The following is a 16,727-nucleotide window of genomic DNA, read 5'->3' as shown; positions in this document are numbered from 1 at the left end:
CTGAACTGAGGACTGAGCTTCTGAATGGTTATGATGGGACCGACGACACGGCACGATCTTGCCATCGAGCTTCTTCTCACAGGGGCCAGCTCAGCTCAGTCTCGCTCGGTGGGAGATGACGAGGTTATCGATTCGGAAAATAGATTTTCCACTACCTTATTATAGATTTCCATGCTTGAAGTGCGCTGATAAGGTTAGATTCAGAAGATGTGATAAATCTGGCGTAGTTTTTTTTTTATTTGGAACACTACATTTCTTGGGATTGATTTACAGGGAAATTTGACCGGAAATGAGTGAAAAAAGTAAATTAACAAAACTAAGAATAGAAATACCTAAATACATTTCAAAGTGCGAATCTGACTGAGCTTATGAGTTTTGAAATCTTAAATAAGTTAGAGCTTCACAGATCCTGTAATTCTTTTCAATTTTTCCTTCAACATATTATTCATTGCCGAATTTGAATGAAATAGATTTGAATTAAGAATCTGGTACCCAGAAAAATATTAAATTTTAAAAAGGAAATGAATAAAAGTTGTCGAGAATACTCAAATTTCATAAAGAAAAACAGGAAAGTGTTTCCAAAAATCCCTACACTTGCTATCAGTATTAGCAAGTGTAGGGATTTTTGGAAACACGGCGCCTCGAAATGAAAAAAGAGTTTATATTCAGTGTATCTTCGTCTATGGCGACCGTCAAAAATGCCTAAGCACGTTTCATCGATGTCGCAGCACAAATGCTTCGAAAAGGGATAACAAGAACACATCAATATTAGAAGGGCACATGCTGCTTGTGTTAATTCAAATTCTTTATCAAAAACATGTTATTATCGTTCACAATTAGATTTGTGCAGTAGCAAAATTTCAGAGAAACTTTCAAAGTTTCGAGAAACTATTTTGAAGAATGAAATGCTCCATCCGGGTATGAATAAGAATACTGAATGGAGTAAAGGTTATAATTTGAGGTTTCATTGGAGGAGTAAAATCGTTGATGATCTACAAAAAATAATTTAAAATAGAAATTTATGTATCGATTGCAGATATAGAACGATTTTTATAAAATTCTTTGTATGATGGTGGCAAAACATAACGAAACAGCTTTCGAAATCGAATTGGTATCACAGAAATCATCAATCATCAAACTGAATTGCGGCAGAACTTAAAGCCAAAAAAACAACTTCAATTCGGCTCTGACTTTCAAGCTAACCGCGCCACGGTCGACAATCAAAAGATGAAATATGCAACATCTCGCCACGCCCGAACAATAATAAATGCACTGGGAAAAGTTTTATTGCATCACACCTTTTCGCGGGATGGAAACCAGCGGGAGGGGGGGAAAGATTGAGAGGGACTGACTAGCCAGCCATCAGTCAGCCTACCCTGGGGCAGATCAGCGCCGAGTCAAGTAGTTGTACTGGGAAAATGTTTTTTCTTCCAAACAGAAACAGAACGAATGAGCGTTAAGCGTCGGTATAATTTACGTTCTTGCTAACATGAAACCTAATCTGGAGTTGGACTTTGGGGTTTTTGGAGTTGGAAGTATGTTTTGGTTGAACTCGATGATGCTGTTGGAAGTGCAGTAATAAAGAGACTGCTGCATCTGCCCATGAGACTCGTTGGCGAACTGAGAGCTGCAGCCAACGAAACCGAATGGCGCGGCAATCTCTGCACTTTCGGGGAGGTCGCCCAATAACTTATCTTTCGTTTTTAAAAGCTCAAGCAATCTTGCGTCTTATTATGTTTTGGTTGTGCGTTTAACCAACTGACTGAAAACCGTTCGATTGCATGGTGGGTAAAATCACATTCACACCATCATGTGGAGATACGTTTAGTATTTTCACGAACATTACACGTTTCTTCAAATTCTTAAATAGTTTTCAAACAACTGCAATGCAAAACGAAAATGTCAGAACCATTGTATCAGAACATATCTCAGTCCAATAGTAATCGATGCTTTTGAAGTTTTGTTTTGTCGCCGAGAAAACGCTGGACAGTAACAGATATGTACACTGAACACATTAACATCAGGGGTATCGATTCTACAGACTGAGAGTGCCTACAATCAAAACATCAGCTTTCGGAGCTTAAATAAACATCGAACAAAGTAGATTTCTACTTTCCGATGGAGACTGGTTCATTCGGTACTGGATTGATTTCTGTTGGTTGATGATGTTCCAGCGAACTATCGATGTTTCGACGAATATAAACTACACGATATTAAATAGGAAAATAATCATGCCAGAATGTAGGCCAACTTCATATTGCGGTTAATTTTGTATCTTAATTCTTGTGGAATATAAAGGCTATCCATCTCAAGATTTTCTACCTTTAAAGTGGAATCTTTCACTTTGTATTCATCGCTTTTAAATTTTTCAATAATTTTTTTTAGTAATTAAAAAAAGGGATTTTGTCATTTTTTATGATTTTTTTTTAAATTTTTACAATTTTTTTTTATTATTATATTTTTTTAATTTTTATCATTTTTGTTCATTTGGCATTTTTGTGAATTTTTTTCATTTGTGTCATTTTTTATTATTTTTTTCAATTTTGTCACTCTGTTATTGTAGCCATTTTTGTAACTTTTGTCATTTTTGACATTAAAGTCGTTTGGGGATTTTTTTTTATTTTCAGACATTTTGAAATTTAAGTCAATTTGGTCTTTTGGTAATTCTGGTGAAATCTTGGAATATTTAAAAAAATATTTAGATCCGAATTTTTTGTATTTTTTTGTCATTTAAGTTATTGCGATTATCTAGTTCAGTTTTTTATTCTGTAATTTTTTCGTTTTTGTTATTTTTGAGACATTTTTGTTAATAGTATCTAAAATTCTAACGCTCTTCTATCTCCGAACATGAAAAAAAAGAATTCAAAGGATTGGTCATCGAATTCGAAAAAGCTCTAAATAACTTTTCGCCCAAGAGCTTTTAATATTTGCTAGTAAATTGATAACTCACCCCTCAAACATCACCTTTAGAATCCAGGATCCCAATCCGTTTCCTGGGGTTCTTGGTTGATTTTGTAGCAAACCAATGTGTCCCCTGCTTTAACGGCAATGTCTTGATCGGCTAGCCTCAGCCCACACTCAACATCCTTCTTGATGGCATCGACTTCGTTTTTCAGGTGTCTCATCGAATCCAGTTCGATGGCTTCGGCCAGCGTTTCTCCAGCTCGAACCAACTTGAATTTGGATGCCTTTTTGAGCACTCCTTTGGTGCATCGACACCCGAGCACTGTCACCTTTTTCCTTCCTTCGTTTATGTCAAACAGCTGCAGTACGTTGGCCTCCCCTAATTGCTCTTCTACGTCTACGAGAGGCAGTTTCGTATTTATCTCTTTCTTCAAATCATCCACTAACCGATAGATTATATTAACCGGGCGAATACCAACGTCTTTCGGTGCTGGATTTGGTGTCTTTACGGAAAACGCATATATAACAGCGTTGAAGAGTCGTGCCATTTCTAGATCACTTTGTATTACATCGCCCACTCCGTAATGGACAACATTTAAACGGCAATGTGCACTGCCATCGTAGGTATCCAAAACATCGAGTATGGCTTCTACCGATCCATGAACATCACCCTTGATTATGACGTTCACCTTAGGCGTTGGATCTTCCGGTCCCGATTCCTTAGGTTTTGGACCTTTGTGGCGTCGACGATAAAATCCAGCAAGTCGCTGCTGTTCCCTTTCGGCTTTGTACTTTTCGTCGTGTTCCATTTGCTTCAAAGTGATTGCATCCTTTTCACCTTCAGCTTTTTCCAACATGGATTTCGCTTCCCTCCAACGCATCACGGAATGGGCAGTCCGTTCCGAGTCCACTTCCAGTATGATATCGCCGGCTGAAGGAAGTTCTCGCCAACCCAGAATCTCCACTGGCATACCGGGTGTAATTTCCGATACAGGGTGACCAGCATGGTCGAACAGACCCCTCACTTTGGCCCATGCCAATCCACTGACTAGCACGCTGCCTTTTTTCAGCGTTCCCCGAGTGACGATGGCCGTCGAAAGTTTCCCTCGGTGGCTGTCGACTTTGGATTCGACGACCACACCCTCCATGAGACCAACATATTCTCCCCGGAGATCCATCAAGGTGGCCTGGGTGCTAACGGCTTCCGTGAGCTCCTCTAAATGAAGACCCTACAAATTAATCAAGATTTATACGGACATTATTTTGGTAACATGAGAAATCTTAATTTACCTTTAAAGCGGACACCTCTACGGCGATTGTGTCTCCCCCGCTGCCTTCCAGGGCCAACCCATGCTGGGCCAGTTCCTTTCGTACTCGATCGGAGTTAGAGCCCGGTTTGTCAATTTTATTAATGGCCACAATTATAGGAACTTTTGCCTCCTTAGCAAGTTGCAAAACCTCTTTCGTTTGTTCCATAACTCCATCGTCGGCAGCCACCACCAGCACAATAATATCCGTCAAATTGGCTCCCCTGGCTCGCATGGCACTGAACGCAGCGTGTCCTGGAGTGTCCAAGAACGTAACCTTCTCTCCGTTATCTAACTCAACAGTGAATGCTCCGATGTGCTGAGTAATTCCTCCGGCTTCACTTGCCGCAACCGAAGCTCCTCGCAACGAATCCAGAAGAGTGGTTTTGCCATGATCGACATGACCCATGACTGTCACCACCGGAGGTCGTTGTTTTAAGTTTTCCTCCAACGGCGGAGGTCTAGGCACAACGTCTTTGTCTTTGGCTTCCTCTTCGATGACACTTCGTTCCGGCTGGGCCACGATCTTCATCCGAAGTCCGCATTTGCTTAGAATTTCTTTGACGATTTTCTGATCTTCTAACCGAGCCTTCGGTTCAATGCTTCCGGCTCCCTTGACGTAGAGCATAACCTCCTGGATGTGTTCCAAGCTTAAGGAACTTGTTTTGGCCAAATCGGCAACGGTCATGTTGCGCCATACGTCTACCACTTCGCCGTTCTGTGATGAGTTCTTTTTCTTGGGGGAAAACTCAATCACACGAGGGGCTTTCTGGAAGAAAGAATAATCAATAATGTTGTGCATAAACTTGAAATTATTAAAACTTTTTACCTTTTCCTCTGCCGTTTTTCGTCGTTTGAAATTAAGGGCGGTGGTGGTGAGATATCTTTTTGTATAGTTTTTGGATTCGAACGCAATTGCGCTGCTATCCCGTAAATGGGGCAGAAACATCCGGTGACTGGTTCCATTAGCCAAAACCCTTAGATCAAGATAGTACCAAATATTAAACATTATCGAAGATTTTTAACGACAAGTTTAAGCGGAAGATTTTGGCAGAATAGGTTAAATAATTTTCAGTGAAGGAAAATCAATGCAAAAGTCTTTTATTTTCTGTTATATTACCTACTGATAATTCTTAAATACAGCATTAAAACTGTAGACTATTTTCAATAAATACAAAAACTCAGAAATGCAGGATTGCATTAAAACTCCGAAAAACTTCGGAACTCGAGGAAACCGAAAACTGTTATGTGATACCGTTTGTCGCGAAAAAGCAAAAGTAAACAGCCGGTTTTGAAGTTTCCGAAATAAACAACCATGGTCGATGTCATCTTGAAAGAGGTGCAGCAAAAGAACACTCTTATATAAATATGTACAGGATGGAATATAATTAAACACAATTAATCATTCATCTCATCCGTTACTAATGTGTTAAATCAAGCCATTGATTGTTTTTAAATTTTATTAAACTTTCAAATTGTTGGTCAATTTTGAGAAGTTTCTTAAACTTTGTACTTTATATTTGTTATTTTTAGCTTCGTTCAATCGTAAGTAGCGATTGGTTTCGACTAGTTTCTGTCAAGTGGTCGTTGTTCAATGGGCTCATGTTTTGGTCGAAACAGGTCTGGTCGTTGTTCAACGGAGCAAGTTGAAATCGATCGAAACTAGTCGAAACCTATCCAGCTCGAAAGCAGGATTCTTTTCTACCACACTAACACACATGCAGCGTGTGTGTCAGACAGAGAGCGACGTCCGCGGAGTTTTTGTTTCGTTTTCGCCTCATCATTCATGCTCTGGATGTTTGGATTCAGTCGGCAGTCGGTTCTGTGCAACCCCCTGGCAACTTGACGTTTCCCATACAAATCGCGTGTGCCATTTTTTTCTGGTTCTCTGGTTCTGTCAAATCGAAAATCGAGCTACTTCACATGTCGGAAGGACCCATATTGAAATATGTTTTCTGTTACTCATTCAATTACTAAAAAAAAGTTTTGAATTTGGAACTTTTTGCTATATTTTATGTGAAGTGAATCTGTTTTCAAAAGTTTTGTCCAAGAAACGAGTAGAGCGTTAATTTGTGTGTCCTGCATAAGGTATAAAAGTTCGGGACTGGTTTAAATAAATTACTGATATTCGGCAGTTTTTTGGGACACGTTTACCTTCCACTGAAACTGTTGAAGACACTCAAGCACAATAAATGTAAAATACAACATTACCGCATCAATCATTAAGTGATTGCCATAAACTGCGATGCATTTGAACATTTTAAAATGAAAAAACAATCACATTATAGCAGAACTTTTGCCATTTTATAGAAAAACTGTTCCTACACAACGAATAAATCGGTAGAATATTGAATAAGATTAACCATTTCGGTTAAAACTTTGTTTTTATTGATTCGAAAGTAATGAATTTGCCTGATTCGCACCACATTTATTTGTGTGCCCTTTCCATATGCATGACTCGAAAAGTATGTAAACAAGCGGCACACATGCGACATCTGCGATTTTGAAACAGACACACGAAACTCGACCGAACTGTCAAGTTGCCAGGGGGTTGGTTCTGTGTGTTTCGAGTCGGTGCTGCAATTATTCCTGTGCTATTGATACTAAAACGTCGTCTTTGTTTTTGATTATAGTTAAAGTATAGTACAGTTAAGGAAACGGATTCACTGCTTGTTCATAAATTGCCGCCGGGAGCGCAAAGGTAAGAACCGATTTGACTATGGAAAATCCGGCTTCTAACGTTTCATTTTTTCTCACCAGGCTGCTGCTGCTGGCGGATAATCAACAGAAAGGACGCGAATTTGTTGATCGATGTTGAAAACATCTGGATTTATGCAAAAGTCCGGTGAAGAAAATGAGCTAGCAATAAAATTCAACATCCCGGCAAAAAAAAAAAAAAAAAAAATCCGGCATTCGGAACTGATAGATTCCGAGGTGGACAGGTTCGCAGCGGAATCGGCGATGGCCGTACGGAAAGTGACTTGATGGAAACTGGTTTTATCCCGGGGAAATAAAACGCACGCGACTGGTGTAAATACGTTTAATCGGAGAAAAGCTAACTTAGAACTAAACCGTCTGTTGGCGCACGACAGTGTAGCCAAACGAGACGAACACGCTAACATTATTTTAGCGACAAGGGGTACACAGTAGCACATATTCTAACAGGAACAACCCCGGAACTCAGTTTTTACGGGCTCAGTATTAAGTTACTTTAAAATGTATAAAAAAAATTCAAATAAATGAAGATAAAGAATTTGTTCGTTCTATTTTATAATCAGATGTTCCCCATTATTGTAAACAAAAAAAAAACAATGATTTTTAATACCCCCGTAATCTTTTCCACCGGTTTTTGCTAGAAAATTGAGTAAAAATTGCGGCGGCTTACTTTTTTTCTAGTTTGCTAAAATTTTAATTAATAAAAATTGCTAATTTGATTGCTAAATTTCTAGCTGGTAAAATTTGAGTAAAATTTTGCTAAATTCCGGTCTCGAAAGTTTTGTGTGTAGGAAAATAATAAAAGGTCATAATACTCTTATTGTTGACCGGAATCCATATAAGCTTGTTTTCAGCCCGTTAAGAAACGCGTCTAAATTTTCCTGTGATCTGTTTCGGTCTGTCTAGAAATTCGTGTGCAAAACGCACAAAACACGCATTAGTATTGGTGTCGTGTAAGTATGTTCAACGGACGAAATTGGTTGAACTGGTTGAAATCGATCGAAGTCAATCGGAAAGAGACAGATTACCAACTGTCAAAATCCATTCCTACTTGTTTCGACCTATTTCAACCTGTTTCGACTAACTTCCATTGAACACACATTTTGTTAAAGTGACGAATATTTAAAAATTAATGTTAGAGGAAACCGCTCAGATTAAGTAGTACTGGAAAATTTGCAAAAAGTTTTCAATTAAGAATAGTTTTTAAAGCATAATTTTGTGCCAAAAGTGCTTACGGATTTTTATTTATTTTTGTAATTTTTTTTTTGTTCTTTTCGCTAAGTTTTCACCTAGCGAACTGATTATTTCATTTTCTGCGTGAATGCGGAGTTTCGAAACCATTTCCAGATGGCAGCACATATTGCTAGCACCCAACAGGTGGCGGTAGTGAAGGATTTCTAAAGAACAGTGGCGCTGTAGTAAAGATTGTTAAATTATTGCAGCGAGGCTGATTTCTTGTAAAAATTAACAGACACAAGACTGACAAAGCAAAATTCTTCAAAAAATTATTAATTAAATTTTATATAAGAGTATTCTTAAAGAGTATTTCAAATCGTAAATGAATACGATTGATATAAAATGATGTTTAAATACATACATACATAATGCAAATTAAACAGATTATTTCAGAACTAACTCGATCTATGTATATGCTAACTTCTAACTTCAAATCGATGGTCTCATTTCACATGCATCCCAATCTTTCATTCAAAACTTTCATTCTAAAAATAGGTTTTTTTTTTATGTCTTTAAAATTCTTATGAATGATGCAAAATGTATAAACCCATTTTGTTAAGCTAATGAGGCTTGTCGGGAAGCGCCCTAAACTAGCGACCGCTTGGAGTCGCCACTCTCAGTGCACGCTCACTTCAGTATACTCAAAACGATACACGCTGACTTTTTTTTTTAATCTAAAACACACACTTAAATTTATAAAACTTTACACATTCTGCAGTTTACAAATATTTAGAATGGAATGGAAATATAAGTTTTTAATAACTGATCGTTGCAGATTAATTTTTGAATTACAAATGTAACCATTTATTAAAAGCAATGTTAATAATGAATTTGATATCTTTTTGTATTCGACATCCTCAACATTAAGTTTCAAGATCCTCGATCAGAAAAAATCAGAAAAATCAGAAAATTCAAATAATTGAGAAATTGTCCGTTGCATAGTTGAATTTTGTGCAGTTGCAGCCATTTCTCCAACTTGCCAACTTTCTTCCACTTAGTTTTTTAAGTAAAATTTTTTTTAAACAATGAAACTTGGGTAAAATATGATAGCATCTAATCAAATTCTAGTAGTGTTAGTTTGAGTCATGGTTACGTGCGCTGCATACGTATCATGATTTTCTCATGACTTGAGACGACGATGGGGATGGTTCGAACTTTGGATCGATGACTGTTGGAGACAAAACAAACACAATTATTTTGATTTCACTCACGTTTAACTTAATCCTCTAATTCTGATAATTTAGAGTTTGTATGGTTATTAAAAATCTCATTCCAGTTTGACAGCTATATATTCGCTAATTATGTGTGGAATAATCGGTGTAAAAAGTAGATAACTTTTCTCGCTAGCTATGGATTACTCAGATCTCGCCTAAAATAGCGCACTCGCCTGCGCTATCATCAGGACGATGACATAGTGAACGCGAAAATTGGCGAACGCGAAGCTGTTGAAACCTTTCCCATTTACATGCCATTGAAATCCCTCAGACTCAAATGACACACATTAAAATCGCTTTGAGGTAACATTCTAAATGCAGCGAATCAGAATATCGATGTCAATTTGTTCCTCCGCCTTAGTTTGCATTGACCGCGTTCGCCAATTTCAAATATTTCCAAATCCAGCGGTCCGAATGCATAGTTGTTTCATCACCGGAGACGGTGAAAAGACAGCCATTTCGTTTGTCCGTTATCTGTCTGGAGATTACTGAGGCCGCCGCAACCTAGGACGCAGACTTTTGATATGTTACCTTGGTTATAGATGTGCCCTTGTAAATTTTCGTGGCCCTGATGAAGAAATATAAGCAAGCGCAAATGATAAAATTTCAGGTATTTATTTTTTTTATATAATCACCATTCTTTATCTAAACTCTTCCCGGGTGAACTTTTGATGGATTTGAACACTTTTCGTTATCAATAAAAAAAACAGCACCAAATTTCCACCCGTCTTCCTACTTGATCTTCTAAACTTGACTGCTGCGATTAATTTCAAACTGTTCCAAACATTTTTGAACATGAACTTCAACTTGCACACTACACTATGTTTCAACTATGTTTACCCGAATACGAAAATATTGTAACGAAACCGTTCCTGTAGTAGTTATAAAACGATTTGAGATAGTGTAAAAAAACGTTTTGAAAATGATACCTGAAACCATAAAAAACATTGCACTTATCTTGAATTTCAAAACGACGGTCTGTTGAATATGGCGTTAAGTTATGTTACTGTTTAAAACTGTTAAAACCTTTATATGGAGACACTGTTCTAGGAACAGTTAGGGTATGGTTTATAAAACGCTTATGAATAACGTTTTCAGGGCATTGAACTGTTTCTAGAATGAACACATGTAGGCATATTTTAAACGATCTATCAAAGCGTTAATCGAACTGTTATGGAAATCGGAATTATTATTGTACGAATCGTTTGTACTTACATTACTGTTTTTTTAATGGTGTCTCATATAACGTAACCATTAAAAAAAACTATTAGATTATATCGTTGAACCGTTTAGGAACCGTAGTAATGGCGGACGCACCAAAAGCTGTGGCCAAAGAGATTTTTTTTTTGGAGTTTTCGGATTTCACATAGTTATTTGATTTCATCATATATTTTATTTTTATATTTTAACTTACGTTCAATCCATTCAGAAACCTTTTTAATTCTTTGATACGGCTTCATCAATTATTCAATGCGTGTATGAAGTGGGCTGAGACATTGGCCAATTGGTTCCGAAATCCACACTGCAGAGCCATAGTTATACAAGCGAGGTAGTCCCCACGGTCGGGGAACTCGGGCTGCACAGAAAAATGCTTCATTCGGCGACACTAAATAAAATGAAGAACGAAACAGTTAGAAACATGTTGGAAATTAGAAAACGAAAAATTGTGCTACCAAGCAACAAGTGAAACGGAAACAAAAAACTTACTCACCTGAAATATTATGCATCTCTTTGTCTAAGTTGCAGAGTCCAGCCCACGGTGCGCCGGCTTCCTGGTCCATTGCGGGAGATCAACAGAAGTTTCGCACGAATTTTTGATAACAGCATCAAAAATTCGTACGAGATTTCTGTTTATTTTATTTTTCTTTTTTTTCTTCTTCTCAGCAGTCATGACAGCAGCTACCAAAGGTGCCAGTTGTCCTGATAAATCGGGATTTGTCCTGATATTCGGAGGGGCTATGAAGAAAACAAAAATTCCCGTTTCAAGTTTTTAGTTAAGAAACCCGCAGGAAGAAGAAAAATGAAATGAGTGAAACACGTATAGAGGCAACATGGCGTCTTCATTGCAAAAATTTCAACCAGAGCCAATTTTTTGATAATCCTTAAAATCATTCTGCGGCTCGGGAATGTCAATCAAAAGAATCTTTTGTAACATTGATAAATTATAGTTTGGCACAAAATACAGAGTTTTCAGTATAATCCTTAAAATTAAAATTGATTCTGAATCTTCAGTATGACAACAACAGATGCGCTTGGTAATCAAAATATTACCCTATATTGATGCTGTTTTGGGTTGAAGTGTTTAATTCCGGGAACCACACTGAAGTTTGGTACGGTGCGTTTGTTAGTGATTTGACAGATGTTTCAGTCCTCTGTCGGAAGACCGTACTGAAAGGTGGTTTTGAAAATATACTGAATAGTCCTGATATTCAAAAAAATATCGAAATGAGTATCGAATTTATAGTAGAATTATCAGAATAACGAATAAATCTGTAATAAAATAATTTAATCGATAATAATGCTCGGTTGAAGTTATATTTAAATGGTGTTTTACACATATTAAAGTCAGCTACGATTCTACTCGCCTCAATGTATAAATAAAGGCGTCTACAGTGGTATTTTGCCTTTATTTATGTAATTCAAGCATAATTTATTGTTCCCTGAATAATTCTGATTTTTTCTTCATGCTGTTCTGATTTTAGAAAAAATCACCTGGCATCCCTTGATGTCATCCAGAAATTTGAGAAGTGTCAAAATTGTATGGACGTTAGCAGTAATCGTTCGAGATGATTTTTACGGTTAATGAAATACGTTCATATTCACATGAACGTTCATATTTCGTTCGTATCGTTTTCGAAGTAAAGTTTAAAAAAATAGCTACGTTCACCGAAACAATCACTATTTCTAGAGCCGTAGGTGTATCGTATTGATTATTTAAGATATAGTTTTTTGGTATGCGGGTACCCATAAGAAAGTTCAACACGTACTTCAATGGTACTGTACAAGTGTGTATATGAACTTCTTTACACATCGCACATGGGTTGCTCTTTGAAGACTGGTTACTTATGATTAATTGACTAGAAACTAATGCATTTAAGCATTTTCAAGCGCCAAAATATTAGAATTCAGAATTCCAGACACTTGAAAATTTGTTTTGAGTCGTAGGAAACAAAAATTATGTTTGCTGTGTAAGTTATAAACAGTATTCAAAAACAACTATTGAATGATTGATTGAATGATTGTGTTATTTGAACTGATAAAACACTCATTTGAGTTTCAGGATTCAAACCATTCAAAATCTATCCAACTATTTTTTGATTTCCTTAACCTGAACTAATAGTTAATTGTAACCGACAAACTGCGTTAATAAATTACAAATTACATGAATGATTCCTACAATAACATATTATCTGAGTAAAATGTAGAACTAGTTAATAAATCAAAATGAGTGAGAAAATTGGAGCGTGTGTTTATATGTAAACAACAATTTTCGACCACGTGGCGACGAAAATTCAAAACATTATCAGGGATGCCAATTTGATGAAAATTGCATTATTCCTTAAAAATCTTGGGCCACAGTTCGATTTACATTACTTTGGGATAATTCCTCTAAAGAAATGGTATCTAGTGTAATGATACCGGATAGGCTGGTTTTACGCGGATTTTCAAACAAAAAAAATTAAGAAAGCGAGGTTTGGGGGTGGTATGTATTTAAAGGAAAAAAGCTCGATTTTTACCCAGGATATATCCACAATTTTGGCGAGCTCCTATAAAACTAACGATATATGATTTTTACGTCAAATAACAATTTTTGCTTAATCCAATTGAACTTATAACCATTTTATAAAAATAAATAAGATCAATGCCACTCAGGTGTCTCGAGAAAATATAATTTTTCATGTTTAAATTTCGCAATTCCTGAAATTCTATAAAAATATTGGGATTTGGACTGATTAGCCCGGTTTTAATTTGAAAATTTTGAGTTCCAATGAGCGGATTTTGCAAAGATTTTTGGTCAATATGTCCAGGTTGGTGCGGCCTGGATACGTTCTGGAAAGGTTAATCATGTGACATTTTGGATTTTGTCACTGTCCTGAATATATCCAAAAACTCTATAAGATTTCACAATCATTTACCCTCAAGGTTTATCGTAGGAACAACAAAACTATACTTAACAAATAGCTACAAAAGTAGAGACAAAATTTCTATAATTTTCCAACAAAAACTAAATACACTACTATCATGTTTGCGATTGTGATCAAATAAGTCTTAAAAGTAAGTTTGGATAACCATTTCTACTACGATTTCATGTAAGCTGGGTTGAAGTGTCATTTAAAAGCCAAACAAAAACTATATTAAAAAAAATAATTTGATAAGAATAAATTTCAAATAATAAAATCTTTTCAATGATTAATCACAATTATTCCGTCTATAAGCTGAAATTTTTGGTTAATTTGAATTAATTAATATTCAATCTTTCTGAGATATTTTTGTTTATAAAATTAGAAAAACTTTGTTTTCGAAAGTATTTCTAGTAAATTAGGAATCGACGTATCTCTATATGAAAATTCAATAAGTTTAACACAGTTCGGTTGTAAAATTTTGTCATTTTTTCAATGTAGATGCTAGATATAGATAAAATTCGGTTTTCCAGCTCCCAGCGTTTGTTAGTTTCTATTCAGTTATAATAATATTTAGAATTAAAAAAATAATAGTTTAAGGAATTATTAATTGTGGCAAAAATTTTACGAAAATAAATTAAACATACTGCAACTGGCAACTTTGCCACCGCCCAAAAAGTAAACAAACCGGGAAAAATTCGAAAAGTTTTTCGCGATTTTAACCATTTTCACCACCTCATTCGGCATCAACACCGAGCGCAAATGATGCGACAGGTTAATGGAAATCTTTAGAACTCTTCAAAAAGTGTGCCACCCTCACCAAAAAAATTAAAAAAATGCAAGTAGATTTTTTTCCATACAAAGTTTTACCAAAAAGAACCAATTTGATCAGCGCTACCTGTTAGTGAATAGTGAACTAGGGTGTCAAAAATCATACGCCATTAAAAAAACATCCATAATATTTCTGCCTAATCTGAAACATAAAAAAGTTTTATGATATGCGATTAGAAAATTCGAGGACCACAGTTTAACATAACAAGAAGGTTTTTTTTCTAGCAACCAGCAGATGCCGTGATAGTCAATATCAAAAAGCCACAGTACATTATATTGAATCGCCAACAGATGGCAGTGCTTGTAGGAAGCACAAAAATAACAACAGGTGGCAGCACTACATTAAGCAGAGTCATCTCGCGATGAATTCGATCTTTGAAATACACAGCAGCTACACTTTATCTAGAACTTTATTCTCATGTTCTTACAAAAGTTTTTTTTTTTCATAATTCCATCAAATACAGAAAAATAATTTCTCAACTCCAACATCGCTCAGACGATATGTTGCAATTTAAGACTGTATTTGCACAAACTAGTCGTTCAATGATGACTTGCTCATCTCGTCAATGGTGAGAAAATTTTTGAATGTTTTAGTGATGCTCTCACATCCTTCTGTGAAAACGTCCATTGCCCGTCATATTATGGAATTCTTCAAAGACTTTTTCATCGTTGCCATTTCCGTCGATTATGTAGGTAGGGGCCAAGCCAACCATCCCAATCGAACCGAACGCTCGCTGTTTAAGTATGTTTGTAGTAAAGTAACATTTTGTCATCGTTTTTCCTTCCCTCTCCCCGCCGGCATCGAGGCATCTTTAAAATCAATAAGCAAACAACGAACGGTTTGAAGAGGCCAACCTCCGCGCTGCCGCCGCACTGCTTGGAGTGCCCTACGCGCAAAGTTCGTTTAGTTAGTTATACCTATCCTATATGCATTTATGGTGATTATGAAATATTTGCCAAATGCATTTTGCACAAATGTTGACACACTTTCGCCTCGCTCTATCTGGCCGGTCGTCTGGCTATCTCCTTTTCGAATGCCGCCGATGTTTTTGTCCTTTTTTTGCGAAGCAGAATTGAAAAATTATTTCATTACGTGTGAATGTGTACCTTGATGCGCATTATTAAAGGGGGATTGAAAAGCAAATTTGAAATCTTCTTAAATAAGCATAGTTGCGATGGTTTTTTTTTTTTTAATAATCAGTTGACTTTAGAAAACAACCGATAATCGAAGAAAAAAATCTATGTAAGAGAATCCAAGAAAGAAAATTTTAAAACGAAAGCGCATAAAAATCTTAAGTTGATCATTAGGAAACGTATTCAATAAAATATTGTTGTTTCATGAAAAAATACTCCACTCATTATCGAAAGCTCGGTTTACAATTCAGATAAGAATAGAATCCTCTCTGGTTCTAAACATTCTAGGAATTACAAAGGTCAGAGGGGACATGTTAGTAGCATTATTAGGATTTCGGAATCAAAATCGGAAATGTGGAATGAGTGAACAAAATTTAATTTTTCCTCACCAAGATCAAATTTTTTGAGTGCTACAAGAAAGCGCCTGAATCTTTACCACCGAATGGATTGAATCAGCAATGAAAACGCTCCAGCAATTTTCCCGTGTTTAAAACAGCTGGACTCCTTAATCTTTGCTTGAAACGAAAAAAATGATCTCACTAACGGATCAAGAATTGTCTGTGATCATCTGTTGTCTAGCGATTTTTTGATAACCCTCCCGATCCGCTTTCATGGATATGAATTTGAAAGTGGTGGTTAAATAATTAGGAAAAATGTAATCTGAACAAAAAACACTCCAATATAACGATTTGCCAATAAATAAGATTGCATCTATGCCTTATAATGCCTTATGCCTTATAACATATAACTTTTTTTGAATTGGTATGGACCAGTATTCAATGATGATTTACAATCTATCGTAAAAAAATAGATAGAATAAATTCAATTTGAGAAAAGCTTCGCTGGTCGCACAGACATGTCTCGAGGGCTGCTCATCCCTGCTATAATCGAAAAAGTACCTACTGAAAGTTCAGTTCTTTTGCCCCTGTAGTTATGCAATTAAAATAAATATTGTTAAAATTTGTAATCATCGATAAAGTTTTTGTAGAACAAAAGTTGTCTGTAATCTGTGTTTACACTAATGTTTTATTACACGGTATGAAATCCGCCGATAACTTATATAACCGCATAAAAAAACCTTAGTGTATTATAATACAGACATGTAGAAAACTATTGATGTGATCAATATTAAACCTGATAGAGAGAGTTCAATTTGTAAAGCTATGGAATGCGAGATCCAGTGTATTCTTGGTCAACAGCGGCGTACCACAAGGTGGTCACTTGGGACCTCTTCTTTTCGTCACTGTGATGAACTGATCTACGCA

At 36.2% G+C, this 16,727-nt stretch overlaps 1 protein-coding gene across 1 annotated transcript; it reads right to left on the bottom strand.

The window, feature by feature from the left end:
• Nucleotides 1–2,899: 2,899 nt before the first annotated feature.
• LOC129739861 (translation initiation factor IF-2, mitochondrial) lies at nt 2,900–5,481 on the bottom strand. The gene is made up of 4 exons (XM_055731403.1): nt 5,332–5,481; nt 5,041–5,188; nt 4,195–4,980; nt 2,900–4,133 (listed from the first exon to the last, which is right to left on the bottom strand). Exons 1-4 carry the CDS (start codon nt 5,355–5,357, stop codon nt 2,967–2,969), a joined length of 2,127 nt encoding a protein of 708 aa, XP_055587378.1. The 5' UTR covers nt 5,358–5,481; the 3' UTR covers nt 2,900–2,966.
• Between the last annotated feature and the right edge of the window lie 11,246 nt (nt 5,482–16,727).

The sequence above is a fragment of the Uranotaenia lowii genome, chromosome 1 (genome assembly GCF_029784155.1).
Source record: "Uranotaenia lowii strain MFRU-FL chromosome 1, ASM2978415v1, whole genome shotgun sequence".
NCBI classification, from domain to species: domain Eukaryota; kingdom Metazoa; phylum Arthropoda; class Insecta; order Diptera; family Culicidae; genus Uranotaenia; species Uranotaenia lowii.
This window is presented reverse-complemented; position numbering and strand designations above follow the sequence as displayed.

Bases quoted from the DNA above. Each gene is read 5' to 3' on its own strand.
- LOC129739861 (XM_055731403.1), bottom strand. From the start codon at position 5,357: ATGCTGTATTTAAGAATTATCAGTAG. The intron at 5,189-5,331 runs GTAATATAACAG...TCTTGATCTAAG, and splicing joins TATTTAAGAATTATCAGTAG to GGTTTTGGCTAATGGAACCA. The intron at 4,981-5,040 runs GTAAAAAGTTTT...TCTTTCTTCCAG, and splicing joins GAAAAACGGCAGAGGAAAAG to AAAGCCCCTCGTGTGATTGA.